This window comes from Clupea harengus, chromosome 4 (genome assembly GCF_900700415.2).
Source record: "Clupea harengus chromosome 4, Ch_v2.0.2, whole genome shotgun sequence".
Lineage (NCBI taxonomy): Eukaryota > Metazoa > Chordata > Actinopteri > Clupeiformes > Clupeidae > Clupea > Clupea harengus.
In genome coordinates this window covers 99,409-124,009 of record NC_045155.1, presented here as the reverse complement: position 1 = coordinate 124,009, position 24,601 = coordinate 99,409, and the positions used below count along the sequence as shown (strand labels likewise).

Here is a 24,601-nt window from a genome sequence, read left to right as displayed (position 1 = left end):
TTACCAAACACCAAACACCTCACAGCTAAACGCAGAAAAGGTGAATGGACGTGGATTAGTGTAATTGATGGCCCAATCATTGTTTGGAAAAGCTGGAATGTATCATGACCGGGTAGTTCCTTGTAATGTATATTTTTAGTCTATGTAGAACTACTGTTACCTTTTTAAATGCGAAATCTATTTCTCCTGGCTTGGAAGAGGAGGTAAATATGCACGCTGACTGACTGCTACAACAGTGCGGCCATACCATTTCCACCGGTTCTTCCACTATCGAAACCGAAAGCAACCGACCAAAAAGTGATTGATCGCGGAAGTTTTTTGGATTTGATACGAGCTGCTGTAATCTAAAGCCCACAGCCAGCAACCCATGACGGGAAGGGAAATTGGAGCCCCGGACGGCAATGTGAAGATGGTGGAAGGAACGCAACACAGGCGCAGGGGGTATCTTCATGCCAGATCGTCTGCTTTATTCTCGGACACCAATTCAAAGATAAACTACATGTAAAACGATTGGTTGCTTTCCCGGTGTCCCAGAGAACCAACTGAATTTTATTTCAGGGAAATGTGAGCTACGCACTACGAGCAGTATGTGACCACTGGCTTGGCTGGGGTTAACAGCATGGGACTCATACATGTGAAGGATTCATTCAACATACAATGATAAATGGTAGGTAGTGTCTTGATGCATGTCAGTCACTTTTGGAACTGTCTATCAATTGGTTATATGATGTTTGACTTAGACTCGAGATGGTTAAGGCTACCCGAGTTTGGAGGTGTACACATGCACCCGTAATTGTGATTTAACTGAACGTTTTTTTTTTCGTGTCAGTGTGTTAACAGGCCTTCTGTTTGCATCGTTTTGGTGTCGCTGCTCTTTGCAGTAGCCTACAGCAAGCGGCTCGACTACTCCAACATTTTGAGCGCATACAGAAACATAATCTTTCCAGAAGTCCAAAACCTAGTACGTTTAACAAGCTCTGTCTGCTGTTTTGCCCGTTTTTTATTATTATTATTGGATTAATGTATAAGCAAATGTCATCATATAATTATAGTAATTCAGTTTTTATTGAATGAGTGATTCAATTGTCACGTTTGTTACCTTTCACACTTTTGTTAAACTCGGAGAATATCTAAAACATGTGACAGAGGTGGGTGTGACCGCATTTGAGGGTATTGTGTCAATTCAGTCTGCCCTCCTCTGGTGAAGTTGCCGCTTCCAACAATAGTTTACAAAACCAGCACTCGTTGGGCATTCTGCTCTGTTGTCCGCTGTGTCTTCTTTTGGGACTGGTTAGCATAACATCTTTTTTTTTTTGTCTTCAGAATCTGAATGGTTCCTATACACCCGAGGGGAAAGATTGCTGTCCTTCTGACAAGGTGTGGAACCCTTTGAGTCTACAGTTTTACTTACACACGCTTACATTATACACCAGCAGTGAGTACAGCCCTGTGCAATATCACTTAAATATCAAATGATTCAAAATTGTTTCACCTTAAACTGCAAACATGCTGCACCCCACCTGAGCGAAACAGTTCTTCATCACAAAACTGCAAGATTAGAATTTGTCAAAGAACATGAAAAGAAGCCTGATGAATGTTGAGAGCACATTATTTGGTCAGATTAGATCAAGATACATTTGTCTGGCTCAGATGGGGTCCAGCTTGTTGTCATAAACCTAGCCATGACTACTACATTGAATGCATAGTCCCAGCAGTGAAACACGGAGGTGGAAGTGTGATGATATGGGGCTGCATGAGTGCAAAAGGTGTTGGGGAGATGAAATTTATACACACCATATATGCCTGAGAATATACCAAAATACTGGCTGACAAAGCAAGGCAAGTACTGTATATGTATGTAGCACATTTCATAGACAAAGGCAATTCAATGTGCTTTACATAAATAAAAGCAGGGGGAATATCCAAATGGAAATTAAATACAAGTGAACAGATTCAAAATATAATTAAAAGGAAGCAAAGAACGAATAATTAAAGAACACACAAAGTACATGGAATAGAATAAAGGCATTGAGGAAGTAGCCCTGACTGTATGTGTATCTCTTTTGCCCCACTGACAAGAGAACGAAAGATTTCTAGCCAAGGGCGTTAGCCTGAGATGTCACTTCCCTGTTGGGAATCACTAGAGGTCTACTTCCTGAATTGAAGTGCATTATATCAGTTCTGAAGAACATAGAAAACTGAATAAATACAAAAATGAAATAAATAAATAAAAAGTAGAGTGCATTTGATCAGTAAACAAAAAAAGTCTTAAATCTAGATTTGAAACTGGCTACAGCAATTTGGCCCTGTCCTATTGAGTGATTTATAAACAAGCAGCTGTGCTTTAAAGTAAATTATGTGACTTACTGGAAGCCAGTGTAAGGACTTGGAGTAATGTGGTCGGCTCTTTTCGTTTTTGCAAGAACTCCGGCAGCTGCATTTTGTTCAAGCTGAAGCTGTTTGATGGTGATACTTTCTTTACAGGTGAATCGTATATTCCGCTCTATCTGTGGGATGACAGAGCAGTACCTGAACAATACAGGGCAGCAAGGAGACCTGGGGAAGGTGGTGAAGGATATGGAGAATCTCATCACAGTGCGGTGCAAGGAGGTTAACATGGTGAGACTCTTTGTTGGATTGGGAGCAATGAAATGTCAGACAAACAAAAGACATTGAAGTTAGGGATGGTAAATATTCACCGACTTGCATCAATGCACCGGCATACAAATTCACCGTGCGATTGCCCCCCGATTCGAAAAATGTGGACTGGACACAATTTATGAGATACATCGTTTCTAACAATTTGGCTTCGGTAAAAAAAAATATTTATTTATAGGTAATTATTAGTAGAATAATATGACTAATCATTTGTGACCAATCATTTTATCTTTAGACTGGTTACTACTCTGCTTCTCAAGCTCGCGTTTCTCATCTCCACTGCTGTCATATTACACATAATGTGCTATACACTGCCACCAATGTTCTCATCTCCACTGCTGTCATATTACACATAACGTGCTATACACTGCCACCAATGTTCTCATCTCCACTGCTGTCATATTACACATAACGTGCTATACACTGCCACCAATGTTCTCATCTCCACTGCTGTCATATTACACATAACGTGCTATACACTGCCACCAATGTTCTCATCTCCACTGCTGTCATATTACACATAACGTGCTATACACTGCCACCAATGTTTTGTGTTTTGAAGCCTCATGTCTCTCCTGCACTGAGAGAAACATCTGTTGTGCTTGCAGGTGAAAGAGCAGAGGAATGCAAAGTGTAAAGATGCGAGACTAGAAAGGTTAAAAGAGCGGTGTCTGGGACGAAGAAAAGCGAGAAGAAGACACCACTGCCATAGAGGAGAGAAAGTGAAGTTGGTCCAGATGCTTGTTTTTTGTTGGCAAAAGCTACAGAGTGCCGCCCACACCCCAAGGGAAAGAGTGAAGGGAAAGAAAATGAATTGAAACACAATCTCTAACAGTTATACTTCGAGATATAGCCACTCACTGAATGTAAAGCCAACACTCATTAAACTTGTCTGTCTATGGCTCTCATTTCCTATTTATCTTAGATTTCAAGTGCCATTATTGCAATACATGTAGTTTTTTTTAAAAATAATATTCATTCTCTAGCACATAGCCTATAAAGCCACAGTGCCTACTTCCTTTTCTAGATTTTTGTACCAGATCAATATACAGTATAACATTTGTGGCATTTGCTAGTGTGCCATCTACTGAATATATGCAAGCCAAGTGCTCCACTATCTGAAAACATGTTCTGTAAACAATTGTCAAAGGAGCATTGGGATAATGTTCATTGGTGCTTGGCAGAATTTGTTGCATTACTTAATAAATGTTTTTTTTTTTTAAAGGAATTCCACAATTTATATTATATTGCTCTGTTGAGAATTATGATGGGTTATGCAGTGAATCTGAAACTTTGTGACCTATTTTGCACATCCGGAACCTTTGCTACGGCATCGTTTCACGACGGAAGAAAGTAAGTTAGGTATTCCGAGGAGATGAACGCAACACCAACGTGAAAAAACAAAATTTGTACCAAGGAATATCCTGGTAAATATGCAACTATGGCAATGAAACAGTTGTCATTTTAGTTCTCCATTGGTGATGATTAGTAGAAATGATCTGGCTAATGTTTTAAAGTGGCGTGTAAGGGTAATAGATATAACCCTGTTTTAGTTAGCTGGCTAGCGTCAGGAGGAGCCTATGCCAAAGACGTAACTTTGGCGATGTAGCAATAACGTTAACGTTACATCATTTTACTCTTGGTATTAACTCCTAATCGTTTCAGCAACGGCCGCTTTAAAAATATGTAAATCAGACCAAATAAAATGAAATCTGCTTCAACTGGATAGCTAGGATCAGCTTTATGTGATAGCTTACTGTTCCGAAATGTTAAATGCCTAGCTTGTAGCGATACAACGTTAATTGATTTCAGAAATGGCTGGCGTGGATATGGACCCGGAGGTAGCACAGGGTTTGTTTGAAGAAGGAGCCACGCTTGTCTTGCTCGGCGTTCCCGAGGAAACGGAGTTGGGTATCGACTACAAGAGTTGGCAGGTCGGTCCTCGCTTCCGTGGAATAAAGATGATCCCGCCAGGGCTTCACTTCCTCCACTACAGCGCCACTAACCCCAAGAGCATGGGCGGTGAAATTGGTCCCAGGATGGGCCTCTTCCTCCACCTGAAGCCTCGGGAGCTTATTCTGGCCAACTGGGACAGACAGGAGGAGGATTTGGACTTTTCTGCTACTCAGAATCCGGAGGAAGTGGAGCGCGTTAAGGCAGGGCTTCGGGAGCTAGACCCTTTTCTCGGACCATACCCCTACGACACTTTGCGCAAGTGGGTGTCCCTGACGGATCGGCTCACCCAGGAGGTCGCGGAAGCGCTACAGCCCTTGAACGGACGCGTGTGCGCCTTTTGCGACGTGGTGCCCGAGTTGCAGTTGACCCACACCCAAGACCGCGCCGAGCAGAATCTGCCCCGCAATGACACGGCCTGTCAGAACATGAAGGAAGGGTTGGAGAGGCTGCCCCGAATGAAACAGAGGGAAGGCACCGAGCTGCGCTTCTCTGACATACCTCAACAAACATACCCTCCCGGAGCAACGCCCGCTCAGATCACCCAGTGTAGCATGGATCTCAGCTACGCTCTTCGCCGCCTTCTGGAGCAGCAGTACCATCAACAGCCGCTCAACGTGCTTGGTAAGCTCTGCCTGCGCTGTGTAATTGAAAATATGTATTATTATTTTTTAATTAATGAATACAAAAAAATGCATGTAGCCTTGTAAAGGATCCTGATCTGATGCATAACTAGCGACAGAAAGGCTAGATATACAGAACTTAACAACTTAATATTTGTTGTCCTCTCTACCTCTACCTACTTGGTCTTGTAGTGCTTAAACCAAACTGTTTACCTCCTGACTGCAATCATTGAAATCACTGTAAGATAAAACTCTGAGACTCTCCCGGACACTGCAATCAGTAACTAAAACGTCCAGCTTGGAGTGACTGTTGACCAATGACAAACAAAAAAAACCCGGACATACCTGTCTGCCGCTGAATAGAGAGAGAGAGGCCTCGGCTCCTGTTTTGTCTCCGTTTGCTGGAGGTGTTCAAGAGCTGGCCAAAATCTTTTCAAAACCCTTTCATTGACTTGGTTTAACCATGCCGTGATCTCGTTGTAAACCACGCCATCTCTCCTCCACTCTGCTCTCTCTGCTTCAGGCGAGCTGCAGTTTGCCTTCGTGTGCTTCCTGGTTGGGAACGCGTACGACGCCTTCGAGCACTGGAAGAAGCTGCTGGCACTGCTGTGTCGCTCGGAGGAGGCCATGCGCACGCACAAGGAGCTCTTCCTGGGCCTCATCAGCGTGCTCTATCACCAGCTCGGAGAGATCCCCCCAGACTTCTTTGTGGACATCGTATCCCAGAGTAACTTCCTCACATCCACCCTGCAGGTACATTAATCACACCTACATGAATGTTACTCATTTAGCAGACAGTTTTGTCCTGTGTGACTTCCTGTACATTAAGTGTATACTTCATTGACACCTGCATGGTACAGTGCAAGTATAAGATTTTCACCAGCTTTGTACTCCCAGTGTAATGAACCTATGACCTTGGTGTTGTTAGCATCGTGCTCTACCACTGTAGCTGCCAGAGCATCCTGCAAGACCTCCCTACAAAAGATGATGAACTTCAGATCAACAGTCTCCATGAAATGATAAAGCAGAAACTGTAAAACACAGATATATCAGACATAAAACGGAATGAAAGCACTGTGTTTGCGAAGACAATTATTTCCTTACAAAGGAACGTCCAGGTTGAAAGCCGTGCTGTTGTCGCAGCTGGCAAATTTCAGTAGGATCGCTGCTGGTGCCTTAGTATTAGAGTTGACAGTTCTCACAATGGCCACTAGAGGGCCCTGAGGAAGACCACATACATACTGGATTCACTTGCCAATATCAGAACTGAGATTGGCAAGTGTGTGTCAGTATGACTTTGATCATAAAAATGCATGAGTTAATTTACTAGGAAATGGTCTATTATTTCCCTGCTTCCATGATCAGAGTCCCAAACCCTGTATAACCCCCGACCCTCTTCCCTCTCTCCAATCGTCAGGACTTTTTCCAGTTTGCCAGTGGCCCGGGGATGGACAGCACGCTGCGGAAGAGGGCGGAGAAGTTCAAAGCTCACCTGACCAAGAAGTTCCGCTGGGACTTTGAGGCTGACCTCGAGGACTGTGCCCCGGTGGTGGTGGAGCTCCCAGAGGGCGTCACTCTGGACTGATTAGCTGTGCGTGTGTGTGTGTGTGTGTGTGTGTGTGTGTGTGTGTGTGTGTGTGTGTTGTTGGGTGTGTGTACACGTGATTGCGTATGACTGCGTGAGTGTGATTGCGTATGACTGCGTGATTGTGTGTGTGTGAAAGTGTGAGTGTGTGTGTGTGTGTGTTGTTGGGTGTGTGTACACGTGATTGCGTATGACTGTGTGAGTGTGATTTTGTGTGTGTGTGTGTGTGTGTGTGTGTGTGTGTGTGTACATGCATGTGTCTTTGTGCTTACACCCACCTCTGGGCCGTAAGCATCCCCAGTAACTCATAGCACTCGCATACACACCCCTAAAATGGATTCCTTTCCAGCGAGGCCTTTGGACAGGATTCTCTCTCATATTGAAAAGGGGGGAGGTCAAAGGGCGTGATCCGATATTCCATAATGGAATGTTTGAAAGTTTATACAATTCTAAAAGTCAAGGAGCACTTTTCCTGCATCATCCTCACCGCAACCCAAGGTGGAGCAGTGGTTGAACTACCTGCAGGTTATCTTCCCTGCTATAACTGCATGGTCTGCTACCAGCAGTCCTGGACATTCCTTGTAATAAAGCTCTTTGTTGTTTGCAAGTTCGTGTTTGCATTCTTTTTTTTTTTGCAATTTTACATACTGTTCTATGTGCAGACAGTTTACGCTAGAGCGCAGTTTGTTCGTTTAACAGTTAAATATATTGTCAGACATCTACGAGAAATCTGGAACATTTGTGACACATGATGTGTACTTCTTTATAATGACATTTATTAAGGCATTTATTCTTTAGATGAGATTATCTTCGGTAAAACTTTGACGCCATAATACACAGTACAGAGATACAAAGCCAAACACGTGCAATTCCCAGGATGAGTATATTCCAGAATGGTGCTTTTATTTTAAGACTAGACAATGCTGATGTAATGCACACCCTAGACCCCCCCCCCCCCCCCCCCCCCTTCCACTTGTGTCAGGACCCCTGAGACGTCTCCATGGAAACATGGTGAAGGATGGAGAATGGGTTTGGATTGACCCCCTGTGCAGCGGAGAGGGCCGTGAGAGAGGCTCAGACCCACGGTTGGATCTGTGTGGCGTGTGTTCAGTGTGAGAAGAAACTGTTTAAGCACATCGGCTGGGTGGGAGTTTAAGCACGTCGGCTGGGTGGGAGTTTAAGCACGTCGGCTGGGTGGGAGTTTAAGCACGTCGGCTGGACGGGAGTTTAAGCACGTCGGCTGGGTGGGAGTTCGACCGGCTGGATAACCTGATTACTTTTACGATTTTACGTTTTAAACAGAGGGAGAGAGAGAGATACTCGCACACATACACACACACACATTTAAAAAGAGAAAAAGAGAGAAACACACACACACACACACACACACACACACACATAACAGAGAAAAAGAGAGATACACACACACACTTAAACAGAGAAAAAGAGAGAAACACACACACACACACTTAAACAGAGAGAAAAAGAGAGATACGCAAACACATGCACAGAGGGAGAGAGAGAGATAAAGTAATCAGGTTATCCAGCCGGTCGAACTCACACACACACAAGCTCACGTCGCATATCAGCCCCGAATGCCTGGGTTAGAACAACTTGGCGTGGAATAACCATCTAATTGCTTCCATGTTTGGCTCTGCTCTGTTTTGCCTGAAGATGACAGAAATCCCCCCCTCCCCTTCTCCTCCCTCTCCATCAGCAATCTGCTTTGTGTGCTCCTGCTATGTTTGAATAACTCCTGTCCCATATTTTGGTGTGTGCCGACTGCTCGGGCCGTGGCATTGGGGCGCTGCTGGACCCCGGCGTGGATGCGGACGCCGAAGGCCGACGGATGACCTGAGTGATTGAACGCGTGGCCAACGCTAAGCCCTGAGGAAATCCTGTACCATTTCGTTACTACTTCTCATTTCTGTACTCCTTCTCATTTCTGTACTACTTTTCATTTGTTTCTTCTCCCCCTCCTCCCCTCCTTACTGGGAGTGAGACTAGCTAGTTGGCCTGATTGCTGTGGTTGGTGGAGGATGATCATGGTTGACAGTCACTATCAGGATTTGGTAGGTCCATGATGGCCTGAGCTATGGGGCTGTGGAGCTGCCCAGATTGCCAAAACAAACACTGGCCCCTTCAGTCTCCCCAGAGTCGCTCACACCCACCTGACACAGTCATACGTCGGGATAGGGAGTGTGGGAACGAGGGTCTGTCATTCCGTCTGTGGGACTGTGCAAGTTTGTGTGTGTGTGTGTGTGTGTGTGTGAAGATAGAGTTTGAATCAGTAATGAATCAATCTGCATTAGCATGTCTCCCAGACCCCTTAGTGTCTCTGCGTTAGGCTTCTCTTTGACTGGGCTTCAACTGCCTTCAGGCAAATCAGCAGACATAATGAAAATAAATGGCTTGTCAATGTGGGCCTTCTTTCTGTAATTGACCATGTCCCTGTGATTATACTTTGTGGGAGTGAGGGGAAGCCGTGGGGGACTTGGCACTTGGGTGGTGGTGTTGGATGCAGGGATAAGGGGATTTGAGATCTCGTCGCATAGATATTGGCTTCAGTCTCAGTTCTGGGCTCTCTGAACTTTTAACTGAGTACACAGCAAATTTGTCCTGGCACTCATAAACATTGTTTCTCGAGATTTATGTGTGTGTGTGTGTGTGTGTGTGTGTGTGTGAGTGTGAGTGTGTGTGCCCCCCAGAGTGTTTTGGTTTGTTTTTATGTGGCGCTCACATCAATCAGTTGTTCCACATGCATGCAGGTGGAGTCGTAAACGCATTAATGTGTGTGTGTGTGTGTGTTGTGTGTGTGTGTGTGTGTGTGTGTGTGTGTGTGTGTGTGAGTGTGTGTGTGTGTGTGTGTGTGTGTGTGTGTGTGTGGTGTGTGTGTGTGTGTGTGTGTGTGTGGTGTGTGTGTGTGTGTGTCTGTGTGGTGTGTGTCTGTGTGTCTGTGTGTGTGTGTGTGTCTCTGTGTGTCTGTGTGTCTGTGTGTGGGTGTGTGTCTGTGTCTGTGTGTGGGTGTGTGTCTGTGTCTGTGTGTGTGTGTGTGTGTGTGTATGTGTGTGTGTGTGTGCGGCCTGTTGATAACTGCATCAGTGGCAGCTCCAGAAGTGCACTGGCTTCACATGGCCCCCTTGCACACCCAAACGTGATGCAGGCACGTGTTCAGCCTTTACTGTCACACACGCTCACATACTCCTGCATTGTGTGTGTGTTTGTTCGTCTGTGTGCTTGTGTGAATTGTGGTGTGTTCCAACTAGAGGCTGGTGTCCATATCAAAAACTGTGTGTGTGTGTGTGTGTGTGTGTGTGTGTGTGTGAGAGAGAGAGAGTTTGGAAAGATCTGCACACCAAAAAGCTTCCGTTTCTGCAACGTTACTAGATGTTGATCAGACACCCTTCCTAGTGAGTGTGTATGTGTATGTGTGTGTGTGAGTTTGTGTGTGTTAGAGAGAGTTCTTTGGTGTATCTCTGCATATGTGTCAGTGTGTGTATGTGAATTTGTGTGTGTGTGTTTGTGTGTGAATGTGTGTGTTTGTGAGTGTTTCCTTGGGGTAAAGACTCGGGGGAGCTGTCTGGAAGCCCTTCACACGTGCGACCAATAGGTGTTAGCGTTTATTCAAAAGCCACAGCAACAAATCAGTGTAATGGTCACTTTCACGTTTTGGTCCACGCTCAGTGCAGCTCTCTCTGTGTGTGTGTGTGTGTGTGTGTGTGTGTGTGTGTGTGTGTGTGTGTGTGTGTGTGTGTGTGTGTGTGTGTGTGTGGTGTGTGTGTGTGTGTGTGTGTGTGTGTGTGTGTGTGTGTGTGTGTGTGTGTGTGTGTGTAGCTCTCTAAATGTGACCCGTGGGCTCCGGCGGTTACCGTGTGATTTACTACCCCTCATTACCAGCGCATGTGCACTTATGTCACCCTACTCAGGCCCTGATGGACCAGGAGAAACTGCAGAGATTCATATAACACCCAGAAAGCAACAGACTGACTGCATATGTCATGATTTGGGACATTCTGGCCTCTAGAGGCCGCCAAAAGACTCTTTCCCTGGTGTCTGCATGTACCTTATGTTTATTTTCTGCTTTGGTTTGTCCCGCTATTTTCTGCTTCACCTGCTCGTCAGTGAGTCATGTGACCAATAGTACCTGGTTGGTTTTCATGCTCATTGCTGTGTCTTTGGTTTAGAGTTTTCTGGTTTTGAGTTCTAGTCTCAAGTTTTCCTAGTCTCCAGTCACAGTCGTTCCAGCACGCTAGTCTTTTTTTTGTTTTTGTTTTTGTTTAACCTGTTTCTGCTTAAGTTAACTTTGCTGTTTTTTTCTTGCCTTGTTTTTTCCCCCCTTTGCTCTCTGTTTTTGTCGTTACCTTCTGAGCGTTTGGATTATTCCTTATTTGTTGGAGAAAATAAGAATAAGCATTTTTTTGCACATCCTGCTCCTGGGTCCTACTACTTTGCTCAGTCAGTGTGTTTACATGATGGTATAATTCGAATCTTTGCTTAGTCGGACTATGCTTTCTTTCGAGGGTAGGTGCTATTATCCCAATGTACATGGCAGTGAATAAATCGAATCATTGGCCGAAAGCATGTCATATCCGATACGATAGGTGGCGCTGTTTTTATTACAACTAGTGGTGATACAGCCCTTTCCGCTTGACCTCTTCACCACTACCAATAACAACAACAGTTGATTGAGCATGAATCGCGTCTGTTCATCGGTCCAGAAATGCGTGTTGCCTCTTGGGTTGTTTGTTTGTTTGTTTGTTTGTTTCTGCCAGGCCGATGTGTTTATAAGTTACATTATTCAAAGGTGAAAGATAAAAGGCGAGAGAAACGCATGCACATTCACACACACACACGCGCGCAAATAATGGGTTACAGCCAAAACGCATTGCCCTTCTGCCAGTTGCATCAAATTGTTTAAGTACTTCTTCGCTGTCGATTTCCAAATCTGTGTGAATATTCATAAGAGCAAGTCCAGTCAGTCTTTTGTCAGTCATCGTACTTCGTAAGATATGTCTTAAGACGCCCCATTGTACTGAATGACCGCTCAGCAGACGCTGTGGAAACGGGCAAATGTGCCGAACTTTCCAGGGCTTGATAAAGCTCACTGCATTTGGGCTGTAGCTCATTTAGCTGTTTCCAGCTCTATATCTGCATCGTCAACGCTGGGCATTAGTTGTCCGTACTCCGATTTTATAGTTTCCCCATCGTAATAAATATGCATTCATGATATTTTTCTATGACCGAGTTTGACAGGTATTGGTCAGGTAATAGTCGAGTGACAGCTGATTTCACAAGCATTAACTTTAAACCAGAATATTATAACGTGTCGGCATAGTCGCCCCGTAATGCCGTGCAGCGGGCGCATACTGTTATACTTTATGTTATGCATGACGTTCCCTAGGCTATATGTTCCTTACCGTTCTAATTACATGTCGTTGTTCTGTGTTGGGACAGAGCTTATACAGGTGGGTGACGGTAGCACAGTCTGTTCGTGGGCATAAAGCCCGTGCCATTGTGACAGTGTTTGTGTTTAATAAAAAGCCATAACAAATATACCACGCTTCCGTGATTTGTTACAATATAATGGTCTTGCTTCTATAATGTATAAACACGTAGGTTACAGGGTGGGTGTGGCAGAGAGAGAGAGGGAGAGCGATGATGCACACGGATATATCAGATTTAGCGACCGGAGCAAAGTTATGTTGCTGTAACGTTGAACTCTTTGCAATCAATAAATACAGTACTTAATAGGCTAATTGATACAATATCTCCTCGTTTGAGTGTGGTTGTTTGAGTGCAATGGGAGTGTATGATCGTTATTGTCTATAAAGCAGTGTTTCTCAAACTTTTTCAGACCAAGGACCACTTAGCCAATAAAAATTCGCGGACCATTTAACTAAATATCCCCGGAACAACATGCCTCCTACCCAAGACCTGGCGCCAGACAATTGTTAGCGCACACATGATTTTCGCGGGCTCTCCTTTTGTACGTACCAGTAGGCTAGTTATAGATATGACAATGCGCAAGGCAAAGCATCTGGAACCCTGCTCCATGCGTGACTTGGTTATGTTACAAACTAGTTCGCTCACAGCCTCATACTCCCATCACACACTCAGACAGACATCACAAAACACAACGATGCGCATACTGACCGCAGTATTTCACTACCAACAGTAGGCTAGCCCACTGGCATTAATACAGCCATCCTAGTAGTCAACTTTTCATAATTAAAAGCTGTCATTATCCAACGTCACACAACACAGAATATAGCCTAGTTATCATCTTGCTGTCTCAGCGGGAGAAAAACACAGTGTTTTGAATGCAACTCCGCGACGAGATAATGCCCTATGAGGCTGAACCACTTTCTCCTTGTCTATGTTTGAGGCTTTCTCATTTAATTTTCTTTTCATAGTTCCTGTCTTAAGCCACCAATCCATGACCTTGTTAATAGATTAGACAACTCTTTATTAGATTAGGCTACTACTGGCTGTGTTCTCTTCGTTCTGAGTTGTATGTTAGAAATGTCGCAATAATTTACTTGTGGCCGTCGCGGACCACACTTCATCATATTTGATAGAATGAAGAACAAATTAGTTGTGAATACTATCACCGAGTTTGAAAGGTATTTGGTCAGGTAACAGCCCTTTAACAGCTGATTTGCTTTCTGATTTGACAGTACTGCTGTGTGTTTTAAGCAAATAAAATGTGGACTGTTTACAAGCGGGCACCTGCTATCGTTGATTATACAGTAAATACGTTGTGAAATGAAACAAAAACACATCACAGTTAAAGATGTATTAGTATTGATTGATTCACATCGATATGAATGGATGACATGACTAACAAGTGGTGGGAAATTAATATGAAAGTATTTGTTCGGTGAATTAGCGCGCTCTGTCCAAACAGTCGCAGTCAACGTTTTTGTCAACACTGGCACCACATAAGTATCGTAATTTGAACGTCCTTATACGTTTTTAAGGAGGGGTTGTAAAGGTACTCATATCTTCGGACCTCTTCTGTTATGTTTGTTCATAGTCAACAAGAATAAGCTTGTGAGACAGTCTGCAGGATATTCATAAATAAACGTGTCATTAGTATGAACAGCTGAGACAACGTATCGTCTCTTTCGTCTTCCGGGTCACGACCTGGCAGGGAGGGAGGGAGGATGGCGGCGGGATCTCAAGCATGCGCAAAGACGCAAAGTCCAGTTCCTTATCCAATTCACCGTTACATGCCGCAATAGTCGAACTATCAACTGGATCGGATCGAGTTATCCAGGGGTGTTAGTCCGACTATGTGCGGTCCGACTACGATCCGACTAAGGTGCTTACATGAAACGGATAATGCGATTTCAGTCCGACTAAGGCAGTTATTCGAATCCATGTAACCACGGTCAGTGAGTTCCTCAATGAACCAGAAATTCAGCGGTCCGGGTTCTATTCCGGACTCCGGCCCTGACAGCATACCAAACATACCTCAAACCTGTTTGAGAAACTATGAGAGAAAAATAACTGCCATACCTATTTAAAAGTATTCTAACAAAAAATACAATTATTCACTAGAGCATTTGTTAATAAAATGACATTTTATTTAATTTAATTTGGAGGTATTCATTCATTAATGAACATTCAGTTATCCTGCAGAATCAGATCAAACAAAACCCCTTATCCACAGAGAATATAAAAAAGACTGAAAACACACATTTAGCAGTTTGAAAAATCCATAGAAGTCCATCAAGCAACTAACAAAATAACGTCACTGAAGTAAAATCACCTCCACATTGATGCTCATTAGCCTACTGTATCATATCTCCTGAGATATAAATGACTATATGATGGAGTCAGTAGCAACCTATCCCCTCACAGAGAACAGGAAAAGAGAGAGAGAAATTAAATCTAAAATGTTTGAGCACAGAAATGTTAAATGAAGCATAAAATGACAGGTACAAAATGTAATTAAATGTATAACATTCTCATTGAATAGGCAGTAGGTATATAGACAGTAGTTACATTAAAGAGATTCACTAAAACGGCACGTCTGAATTTTAATTTTGTAATGTTACAGTGAGTCAATATCAGCTACAAAGGACAGCTTTCACTGAAAGATGAAGCCATCTCCACATACTAATGGGATCTACGTTTATTTGAAACCGGGTCATGTTTTCAATTTAAGTCAACTCAATTTTATTTATACACAGCGCTAACAATTAAATTGTCACAAGGCACTTTACAGAGCCCAGGGCCTGTTTTCTACATCTAACATTCTTAAATCATTAAAACATTTATCCTACTACCCTAAACATAAACATGAAGCCTACTACCCTAAGTCCCAAAAGATTATATAAATCATTCAAATAAAATCATTGATCTGTGTGGGTCTCCACGCTCCCCACAGTCCAAAGACACGTACGTAAGGTGAACTGGAGATAGTAAATTGCCCCTAAGTGTGAATGTGTTTGTGTGTCTGCCCTGCTATGGCCTGGTGACCTGTCCAGTGTGTTTCCTGCCTTTTACCCAATAAGCACTGAAATTGGCTTCAGCACTCTACAGGCCTATTTAGGATCAAATAATCTGTCTGATAGCATTTGTGTTTGGTACTTACATTATGATAGAACACTTATGATAAATTCTGTAATTCCTTTTGGGATTGTCCCAGCTCAAGCTTAACACACAGCTGAGACTGATGTTCATAGAGTACTCAGAACACTACTGAAACGAATGACGAGTTGTTTGTGTCAGTCTAGAGAGTTCTAAGAGACAGTAGAACCACAGACCTTCATGACAAAGATGGACCATCCTAGCCATACATCACTAGTTTTTAACACGCTGTATCTACATGATCTATAGAACAATTATATATGTAATTTCTGTACTGCCTGCATGCCCAACCATAAGCATTTTGCATGACTACGCTAAAACCTGTTGTCCAAACCCACTCTCATTAGACTCTTGACACTGTTATTCATCAGTTGGGGGACATAACTTCTCCAGCGCTTTAATTTTATTGCTGACATCTAGAACAAAGAAGAACACAGTCAGTCGTCTTTCTTGTGTGATTTATGTCAGCAGAATGATCCCTGTGCCACAGACCCCTGAGAAAGCATTTTGATCAGACTTAAAAACATCAGTGTACAAGCAAGACTTTGGAAAGTGAGTTTACTGTTCAGGCAGATGGATATGGGATGTGATGAAGATCTGTGGAGATCCTGACTTACCCATTCTAAATGGGAAGTTGGATTCAGTCAGTGCATGAGCCATAGCTTCCAGTAGGTCCTCTCTCAAAAGGATCTTAATTTCTTTCTTGCAAAGAAAAAAAAAAGATCCAAGTCACACAAACATTTTGTTTAAAGATTCTCGAAGTAATCGATTCACCTGAGTAACTACATTTTCCTAAAGACTTCTAAAATCCTAAAGAATTTTCATTTTTGAACTTCACATGTAAAAGTGAACAAACGGTCAGATCTTTAAACGAAGCCAGCATCCTGTCCTTTGCTTTCTTGAACATTGTACCCTTCCGTGACTCAGTGTGTTTTATCAGTATTCTCTGCTTCCCCGCCATGGATCTCGTTCCACGACATTCATCAGCCTCTGCAGCCAAACAAGCAACATTTGGTTTATATTCCTTAAATTTCATAATCACATAACTCTTCAAAAAAGTCTTTCTGGAAATAACCACAATTCCACTGACTTACTCTTGTAGCCATCAACCATCTCTGCTTTGATGGTATCTCTGATTAATGCATGTATTTCCCTCTTTTGTTCCGCAATCTCTCCATATCTCATACGTTTCAGCTTGTCTTCCTGTGTATTTTCATGCAAAATCAATGAAATATTGCATTCAGAAAACAATAGTACATTTTGAAAACATACTAGAGTAACACCAAATTCCAGTAAAAAAAAGAAACACTTCCATTCAGAGCCTCAAAAAAAATGGTGAGACTGTGAAGAGTGTCAGAGTGTTTTAAGAGGCGTGGATTTCCACATAATTTTATAAAAAAAATTGTTTTTCACTTTCAGTACACACATTCTAGCAAAATGGCAACATAATGCATCTTTATGCACTCCTTGTGTTGGAGTAAAAGTGTAGGTTTGTACAACGGTGCAAGTACTAGAGAGTACTAATAACAGTACTAGAAGGCCAACAGAAGTTACCAAATGAAGCAATAACGCTTTAGAGAGGAGCTACCGTGAGCATACATGGCGACTTCACTAAAGTTAAATGAATTAATGTCAAATGTGGCACATAATAGGAGATTAATTTTATAAACAAATGTTGAAGTGTGTTTTCTTCTCCCCATAGCCATTAGACGTGGTACTGATATTTTTACTGTTCTTATAGGATATTGTGGCCAGTTTTTCTTTTTTACCTCAGTGTTTGGTGATATATTTACCAAAAGGATAGAGATAGAGCGGTGTAAACACTCTCACTTACATCAGTTTTTAAGAACCTCAGAATAAGCTTCATTGCTTCAGGGTTGCTGTAGCCCTCAGTGACTCTGATCGAGCAGACACTGAATCGTTTGACCTTCGCCCGCACTGAATGTGTAGTTTCCTCTTCATTTCTGCACACATTACATTGGACACATGTCACACAGAGAGGCTCTGGATGAATAACACTATTCAGACTACTGTAACAATACTTACGGGAACAAGTCATTAAACTTTTCCTTGATGCTTTTATGCATAATATCAGCCAAAGACTTGTTCAGGTCTCTCATTTCTCCGTCATTTGACTCGAAGAGACCTTGATTTCTGCACATGGCTGCTAGAGTCTGATGGTATCCACCTCCACCTTTGCCTGCCTAAGAAAATTATATTGAATGTTTCATTTAATAAATGTGTCTGGAATAAAGCATGGTAGATCTGTAGCAGTTTTAAATATAATACCATAAAATAACTTAATATGCCAAGTAGTAGTGCTTACTGGTACATCCACGTTTTTCTTGGTTATTTCAGCACATTTCTTCTCTGACTTTTTAACGCCATCTGAGAGGCACGTTTCCAGGTCACGGTAACATGGCTCTAAACGATCCCTTAGACATTTCAGTTCATCGTCCAGCTTCTTCTTCAGCTCATTGTGCAGCTTAGTTTTGTCCTTATTCTGAAACACATAACCATTTGAGTTTCTCCTCAAGATAAGACTAATTCACAGTTAACCCAAGGACACCTTCATTAATGGTGACACCATTACCATCTCCATGTTGTTCTCTTTGGATGTCTGTATGAGGGACAGGATCCCTGTGGCTCTGGTAACATACTGTGAGGCCACTCTGTTGGTATGACTGTCGTTAAGACTCCTCAGCACCTCTCTCAGCTTTGGTATCTCTTCCGTGTTTTTTTTCCAAAGAAATACAGAAAGAAAATACATAGTGTCTTTGTCAGCTATAATGACTACATTGACAAGTGAATCTGCTCAGTTTGTGCTTACTTCATGAAATAAACAAACTCCCTTTATGGGTGATGATGAACAGCACACACTCCTCTAGTGGAATAAAAGAGACAACTACTCAAACTGTTGATGCTCTACCTGTGTCCTTCCTGTTTCAGATATGGCTTCTTTGAGCAGAACTCCCGTGAACTTACAGTAAACACTGAAATGCTTCTGATGTAATATTTCTGAAACAAAATCAGAATCAGTCAATCAGCCAGCTATATGATCACAAAAATCTATCAAAAACACCTCCTGGCCAGATAAATACCTGGAGTTGACACTGTTTTTGAAAGGCTTGTTTCACTCCATTCTTGGCCATGTTATTCCTGTGCAGTATACATCCACGTTTTCTCTCTGACACCTGGGAAATAGGGAGAATAATAATTCAGTTTGTATATCATCTGACATAGATCTATCCATCTAATGAAGCGGTGTCGGTTTGTATCCTGTTTTCACTTACATTGTCCGCTGTGATTTTTAGATCTGTATCCTTCAGTCTAAGGGATGTGAAAATCAAATATGTAATATTTTTGTTTTCTGCATACTGTTTTAAATCTAATTACCTAATAAACCAAACTAATAGTAGTCTGAAACAATTGTACTGTACTGCATACACTTACATAGACAACAATTTGAGGATAAAAAAAGACTGACTTTTGTGATCTCATGTATTCCTCAGGATTCATAACATCAGTTTTGGTGCAGATGAAAGTGATGCCAGTGCATGCCCCTCCCTGCACCATATCTGTCATGCTGCTCTTCAGGATCTCCCAGGCTGCCTTGTCAGATACGGCTCGATTGATATTACTCACAACCCAAACATCTGTGCACTTCCTTAACATCTGGAAAAAAATATATATTTTTTGGTTGTTTGTTTGGTTTAATGGAATACATTTCTCATTACAAACAACTAGTTCAGTATAATCCACACCTGTTTCATCTATTCAGTTTGAAAAATAAAATAGGTGTCTGTACCTATATTAATTATATGAATAATAATATATGCCATCAATGAATTCATATACGAATGTAAAAATGGTTTGTTTATTGATGTCAACCCCTGGTTCTCTCCCCCTGCTGGTCAGTCTATGTTGGGTTTGTTTATACTGTCCCTCAGTTAACCTTGGTAATCAAATCATTAACTGCACCTGTTTTTGCTTATTCTTCTGTTTTGTATTAATACTCCTAATTTTCCACTTATTTGATAGGGTGTGAAATTGTACTGTCAATATGGTGTCTAAACCTGAGGTCTGAGACAAGAATCCTGTGAGTTCCTTTAAGTCATTTGTTTTTCATTCAAATATGTTCTGCGCTAACCTACACATGCATCCAGAATCTCCTTCAGATTGTGACAAATACAGTGAGCACTTACTGATTTCCACATCTCGTCTCTGGTCTGATTACAGTCTCCATTTCCAGGAAGATCAACCAGCACGATGTTCTGTAAAAGCTTTTTGTGATCTGGCACTTTGATTCTCACAGTCTTCACTACTGGCCAAAAGAGGTTCCCAAAATCCTTCGGATCATGTTTAACATAAGGCCTGATTTCATCAGAGAGATCTGAGGCCTGTTTGAGCATGGAATTAGACTCATTAGGTTTAAATTTTTCACAAATATGAGCTGTAAATAAACTCACTTGAACTCACACACAATTACAATTTACAGCTGCAAGAACTGTAACTTACCTGAAAATTTGAGATGGTTTTAGTGGTTAACCTGAGCATGGCTGCAATAACTGTTGAACGGTCATCCTTCATGAGTTTATCAAAGCTTTTGTTAGATGCATTCTCTCCATACAGTGCTTCGATCTTGTCTGCTGCCATTTTGCAGATGGTTTCATCCCTTTCCTCCTTTTCTGCTAGAAAACCTACAAGGCTTTTTAGCTCATTTTCCCAGGCCTACAAATGAACATGAAGTATTTTTCAGTATTCATTTTAAACATGTGAGTTGTAACATTAAAGTATGACAGTGGTAATGTAACAGTCGTAAGAAACCTCTTTTGAGATGAATTCAATAGTTGCTGTGTACTGGTCTCCATCAGCCCCAGCCTTCACTTGTATGATGACTGCCGTACAGGCATCGAGTGTCCCTGTCGGTAACAGCTCCTCCTCATCTAGGATGGCATTTATCAGGGAGGTTTTACCACCTCCTGTCTTTCCAAACACACCAATAGTGGTTTTCTGTATTGTTTTCTTTAGCAGATCTTCCATAATGCGCCTGGACACAACAAACAAACAGGTCATAGATAGAAAGTTTGTTCTAATTAATAACAACAAACAAACAAACAAGTCATAGATAAATAGATAGATAGATAGTATGTTCTAATTAACAGCAGATTCAGGAAAACAATATCATGCATGTTATTTACTGCTATTTTTCTGTAACATGCAATGTACCTGATGAAGTTCATAAATGTTGTGTTGGTCTTGGCATGGTGTTTGATTTCCTCCTCAAGTTTGTGTTGAACCCGTGCCATGACTAGTTTTGCTCGCTGTATGGCTGCAATTTCTTTAAACTCTATAAATTAAAAGACCATGAGACCATAAACAATATCTGTTCTTTGACAATTACCTGTCGTGAGAGTAAAGGTGAAAGTCCAAGTCCATGTCTTTTGCCACATCTGACCACAGTATCCAGACAGGTTTGACTAAACCTTTAATCTAAGACTTGGATGAGAATGATTAAAGTCATAGGGCTATTGGATGTGTGCAAAACTAAACGTTCTACCAAACCATCGTGCTGATCTTGTTATCATTCAGCTCTAACCATTGTTGTCATTCAGCTATTCAGCTATTCAGCTTAAGATGTTTTACTATTTTGAGGTTGCCTAGTAACAGGGACGCTGGCGAGAATAACGCCGCTCTGTCTGGCATAGTTTTAGTTTGACAATTTAATATACATTTTAGTTCTTCTTTTGTATTTAATAGTGTGTTAAGTTTAATTGCTGTACATAGCCATTTTAAGCACTTTGAGTTGCATTGTTTTGTATGAAAGGTGCTATACAAATAAAGTTAATATTAATATATTATTATTATTATTATTATTGATCTCCATAATTTACATTATCAGTAACTAGTCTGTTATGGGACCCTATGGTAACCCACAGAAGAGCCATTCTTCGTCCAGAACAGTCATTATTTAAAGGAAATATAGACATTCAAACAATTTTCTATCACAGGTTCTTACCTCCTGTTCTCTTCTTCTTCCTTTCTTCCTCTTCGTGAGAATCACTCTCTCTTCCTCTTTTTGCTTTCTGTTTGCTCTCTGGAAGTAATGAGCCCCCTGGTTCCCCAGCTGTCTCACAGGTGAGATGTCTTCTCCCATTCTCCTCCATCATCTTGTCTATCTTCTCAAAGAGTTTAAGAACCTGACTGAATCTGTTAATCTTATCAAATTCTTGATGCCTCATCTTACACTCCTGTATGATCAGGCCTAAAGGGTCTTCTTTTCCACCAGCGTCAGATGTAGAGACGTGTTGCACATTTCTAACAGTAGTTATTACAATGGTATAGTTCATGGCCTCATCGCTGAACAAGTTCAGTATGGATTTCACTTTGTCTCTGTCCTCCTCTGAAAAGTCAGGCTGCAGCACCAGTAGAAATACATGAGACCCTGGAGGAGACCGGACCACACAGTCTGTCACTGCCTCTGAGAGCTCATGTTGTGGTTGGGGATCAAACAGGTCAGGAGTTTTAATGACTGTGATGGGTCTTCCCTCTACCTGTCCTTTGGACTCTCTCACTTACATATTCTCCAAGAAACCTCAAGGTCTTCAGTCCGAAATACATCTATTCCAAGGATGAGGTTTCCCACTAGGCCCTTGTCCAGTTCATTCTTCCCCAGCAACACAAGCCTCACTGCAGAAGATTTGCAAGATAACAGTATAACCTTAATTCACGATTAATCTAAACCACTGGAATTAAGATTGAGCAAAACTGATGATCTCTTGAAGAAACTATGAATTTTGGCATATTTATCTGTTTGTTTACAGTCGAATACAGGCTCCATTCAAATACTTGCTAAAATAAGCAGTCCCTCCACGATTTTGCAATTTGTTTTGCCTTTCTTTGCAATCAAAATAAGAAAAACATTGTGAGAGCTTTTGTGATTTTTGTTTCTCTCAATACAGGTGCTGTGGTGTTCTGTGTTGCAGGGGTTGGAGACCACAGACCTCAATTTGTATAGTTGATTTCGTGGCATATAGGGGCTCTCATGTACCAACTCAGACCACAGGGTTGTCCTCTATGGGCCTATATGACGTGTATTCATGATATTCAAGTGTAGCTAAGGAAACAAAGGGTGCGTTCGAAACGAAAGACCAAAGTCTTGTGCCTCCTCAATATAGGGATACAATTAAATCCTCATAACATCAGCTTTTAGAAATGTATAATGTATAAGGCCTGAATCACTTTTGTGGCATATAGGGCGTGGCATATTTAAACGTCTTTGAGAATTGTGAAAAGCGCTATATAAATGTGATGTATTATTATTATTATTCGGGGGTGTCATATACCAACCGTGTCAATCATTTCATTCACGTACAATTTCATGTATATTTCCGTAAGCAATTGAAATTGGGTAAATCCATAATTTCTGCAATAAATCCCTAAAAGTTGACATGTTGACACCAAAGGACTGGGACAAGCAGTGGCAGTGGTTGAGCTACACTATGCATAACTTTAAACAACCATCAGGAGGGCAGAAGAAGCAGGGGGAAAGTTGCAAAATAACATTGTCTTGTTTCCCTCTATTTTATGCGCAATTTATGCAGTAAGAAACACGCAAAAAACTGGATGAGTGTATAACTTACGGTTTGACGGGTGTTCCATCTTCTTCTGCTAGATGTTTTGCTTAAGCTCATGTTCAGTGTAGCACTGACTTAGAATTGGTCTGATAGAACGTTTGCTTTAGAACATCCAAACGCATTAAAGTTCACCTTGTTCGGGTGACGACGAAATGAAGTACTCAGGCTATGGCATCGGGTATTATGCTGTTTGTTCATGCCCAGTCAAACCAGCTCAACTTGTTTATTAATTAAGAAAGCAAAGGCAACTGGCTTTGTTATGTGGGCTCACTACCCACTCTGTTGAACTGGCACAGTTAACCGCATTCATCGCCCATCTGTCTACAAACCACATGTGCACACATACTCTGTTTAACAGAATATACAATAATACCTTAACAGATTGCTCTCGTATACATACAATGTATTGATTAACAAAATACACATTTATGTGATACACGCGTGTGCACCCCAGTCTCTGCAGGGGAGATGCGGATGGACTGTTGTGTTATACTGCATATTTTTCAGTTCAAGTACATTGAGAGCAACTAAACCCAGAACAAATTCCTTGTATGTGAAAATGTACTTGGCCAATCAACATGATTCTGATTCTGATGTTGAGGGTAATGGTAATGTGATGATTAGTATAGAGATGTCTGTATTCAGTGATGAAGGTGTGTTCTGGTATAATTTGTTCAACACGCTCTTGCACAATTTCCTGTGCACTGCTTTCATTCCCATGTCTGATCTGTGTGGTTAATGTTTGCGATCCTCTTGTGCCCCTTCAATATAAGGGATACAATGAATTCCTCATAACATCAGCTTTTAGAAAATGCATAATTTATAAGGCCTGAATCACGTTTGTGGCATACAGGGGGTGTCATATAACAGCCGCGTCAATTACTCCGTGTAATTTCATTTATATGTTCGTAAACAATTTAAATTGGGGAAATCCATAATTTCTGCAATAAATCCCTAAAAGTTGACATGTTGACACCAAAGGACTGGGACAAGCGGTGGCACTGGTTGAGACAGACTCTTGTGCCCCTCTTGTGTAACTTTACACCACCATCAGGAGGGCAGAAGAAGCGGGTAAAAAAGTTGCTATTTAACATTAGGTCTTGTTTTCTCTGTTTTATGCGCAATTTATGCAGTAAGAAACACAAAAAAAAACTGGATGAGTGAATAACTTACTGTTTGGCAGTTGTTCCATACTGTCTCTTCTGCTAGATGTTTTGCTTAAGCTCATGTTCAGTGTAGCACTGAATTAGAATTTGTCTGATAAAACGTTTGCTTTGGAACATCCAAACGCATTAAAGTTCACCTTGTTCAGATGACGAGGAAATGAAGCACTCAGGCTATGGCATCGGGTATTATGCTGTTTGTACATCCCTAGTCAAACCAGCAACGCCTCCCGCTCAATTTCCCAGAAAAAGAAACTTAAATCCAGCACTTTAAGGCAGATGGCTCACACACAAGGCAGATGACTCACACACAAGGCATCTGGCTTTGATATATGTGTGCTCACTACCCACTCTGTTGAACTAGCACAGTTAACCGCATTCGAC

The 24,601-nt window shown here is 41.8% G+C and overlaps 1 protein-coding gene and 2 long non-coding RNA genes across 5 annotated transcripts; 1 reads left to right on the top strand and 2 right to left on the bottom strand.

The window, feature by feature from the left end:
* The first annotated feature begins 159 nt into the window (after positions 1-159).
* Positions 160-7,426, top strand: aar2 (AAR2 splicing factor). 3 transcript variants are annotated; one of them, XM_031565630.2, is made up of 8 exons: positions 160-667; positions 830-961; positions 1,324-1,377; positions 2,485-2,619; positions 3,267-4,085; positions 4,471-5,235; positions 5,758-5,987; positions 6,652-7,426. In XM_031565630.2, the coding sequence occupies exons 6-8, from the start codon at positions 4,473-4,475 to the stop codon at positions 6,817-6,819; spliced, it is 1,161 nt and encodes a 386-aa protein (XP_031421490.1). In that variant the 5' UTR covers positions 160-667; positions 830-961; positions 1,324-1,377; positions 2,485-2,619; positions 3,267-4,085; positions 4,471-4,472; the 3' UTR covers positions 6,820-7,426. The 3 variants fall into 3 exon arrangements, with proteins under 3 accessions (XP_031421490.1, XP_031421491.1, XP_031421492.1); XM_031565631.2 differs by lacking the exons at positions 160-667; positions 830-961 and having other exon boundaries at positions 1,308-1,377; XM_031565632.2 differs by lacking the exons at positions 160-667; positions 830-961; positions 1,324-1,377; positions 2,485-2,619; positions 3,267-4,085 and having other exon boundaries at positions 4,103-5,235.
* A 10,939-nt stretch (positions 7,427-18,365) lies between these two features.
* Positions 18,366-19,764, bottom strand: LOC116220176. The gene is made up of 4 exons (XR_004163468.1): positions 19,623-19,764; positions 18,905-19,092; positions 18,519-18,747; positions 18,366-18,435 (listed from the first exon to the last, which is right to left on the bottom strand). It is a non-coding gene; the product is annotated as an uncharacterized LOC116220176 (long non-coding RNA).
* Positions 19,765-20,399: 635 nt separating this feature from the next.
* On the bottom strand, positions 20,400-20,730 carry LOC116220175. Its single transcript, XR_004163467.1, has 2 exons — positions 20,647-20,730; positions 20,400-20,467 (listed from the first exon to the last, which is right to left on the bottom strand). It is a non-coding gene; the product is annotated as an uncharacterized LOC116220175 (long non-coding RNA).
* Positions 20,731-24,601: the final 3,871 nt, after the last annotated feature.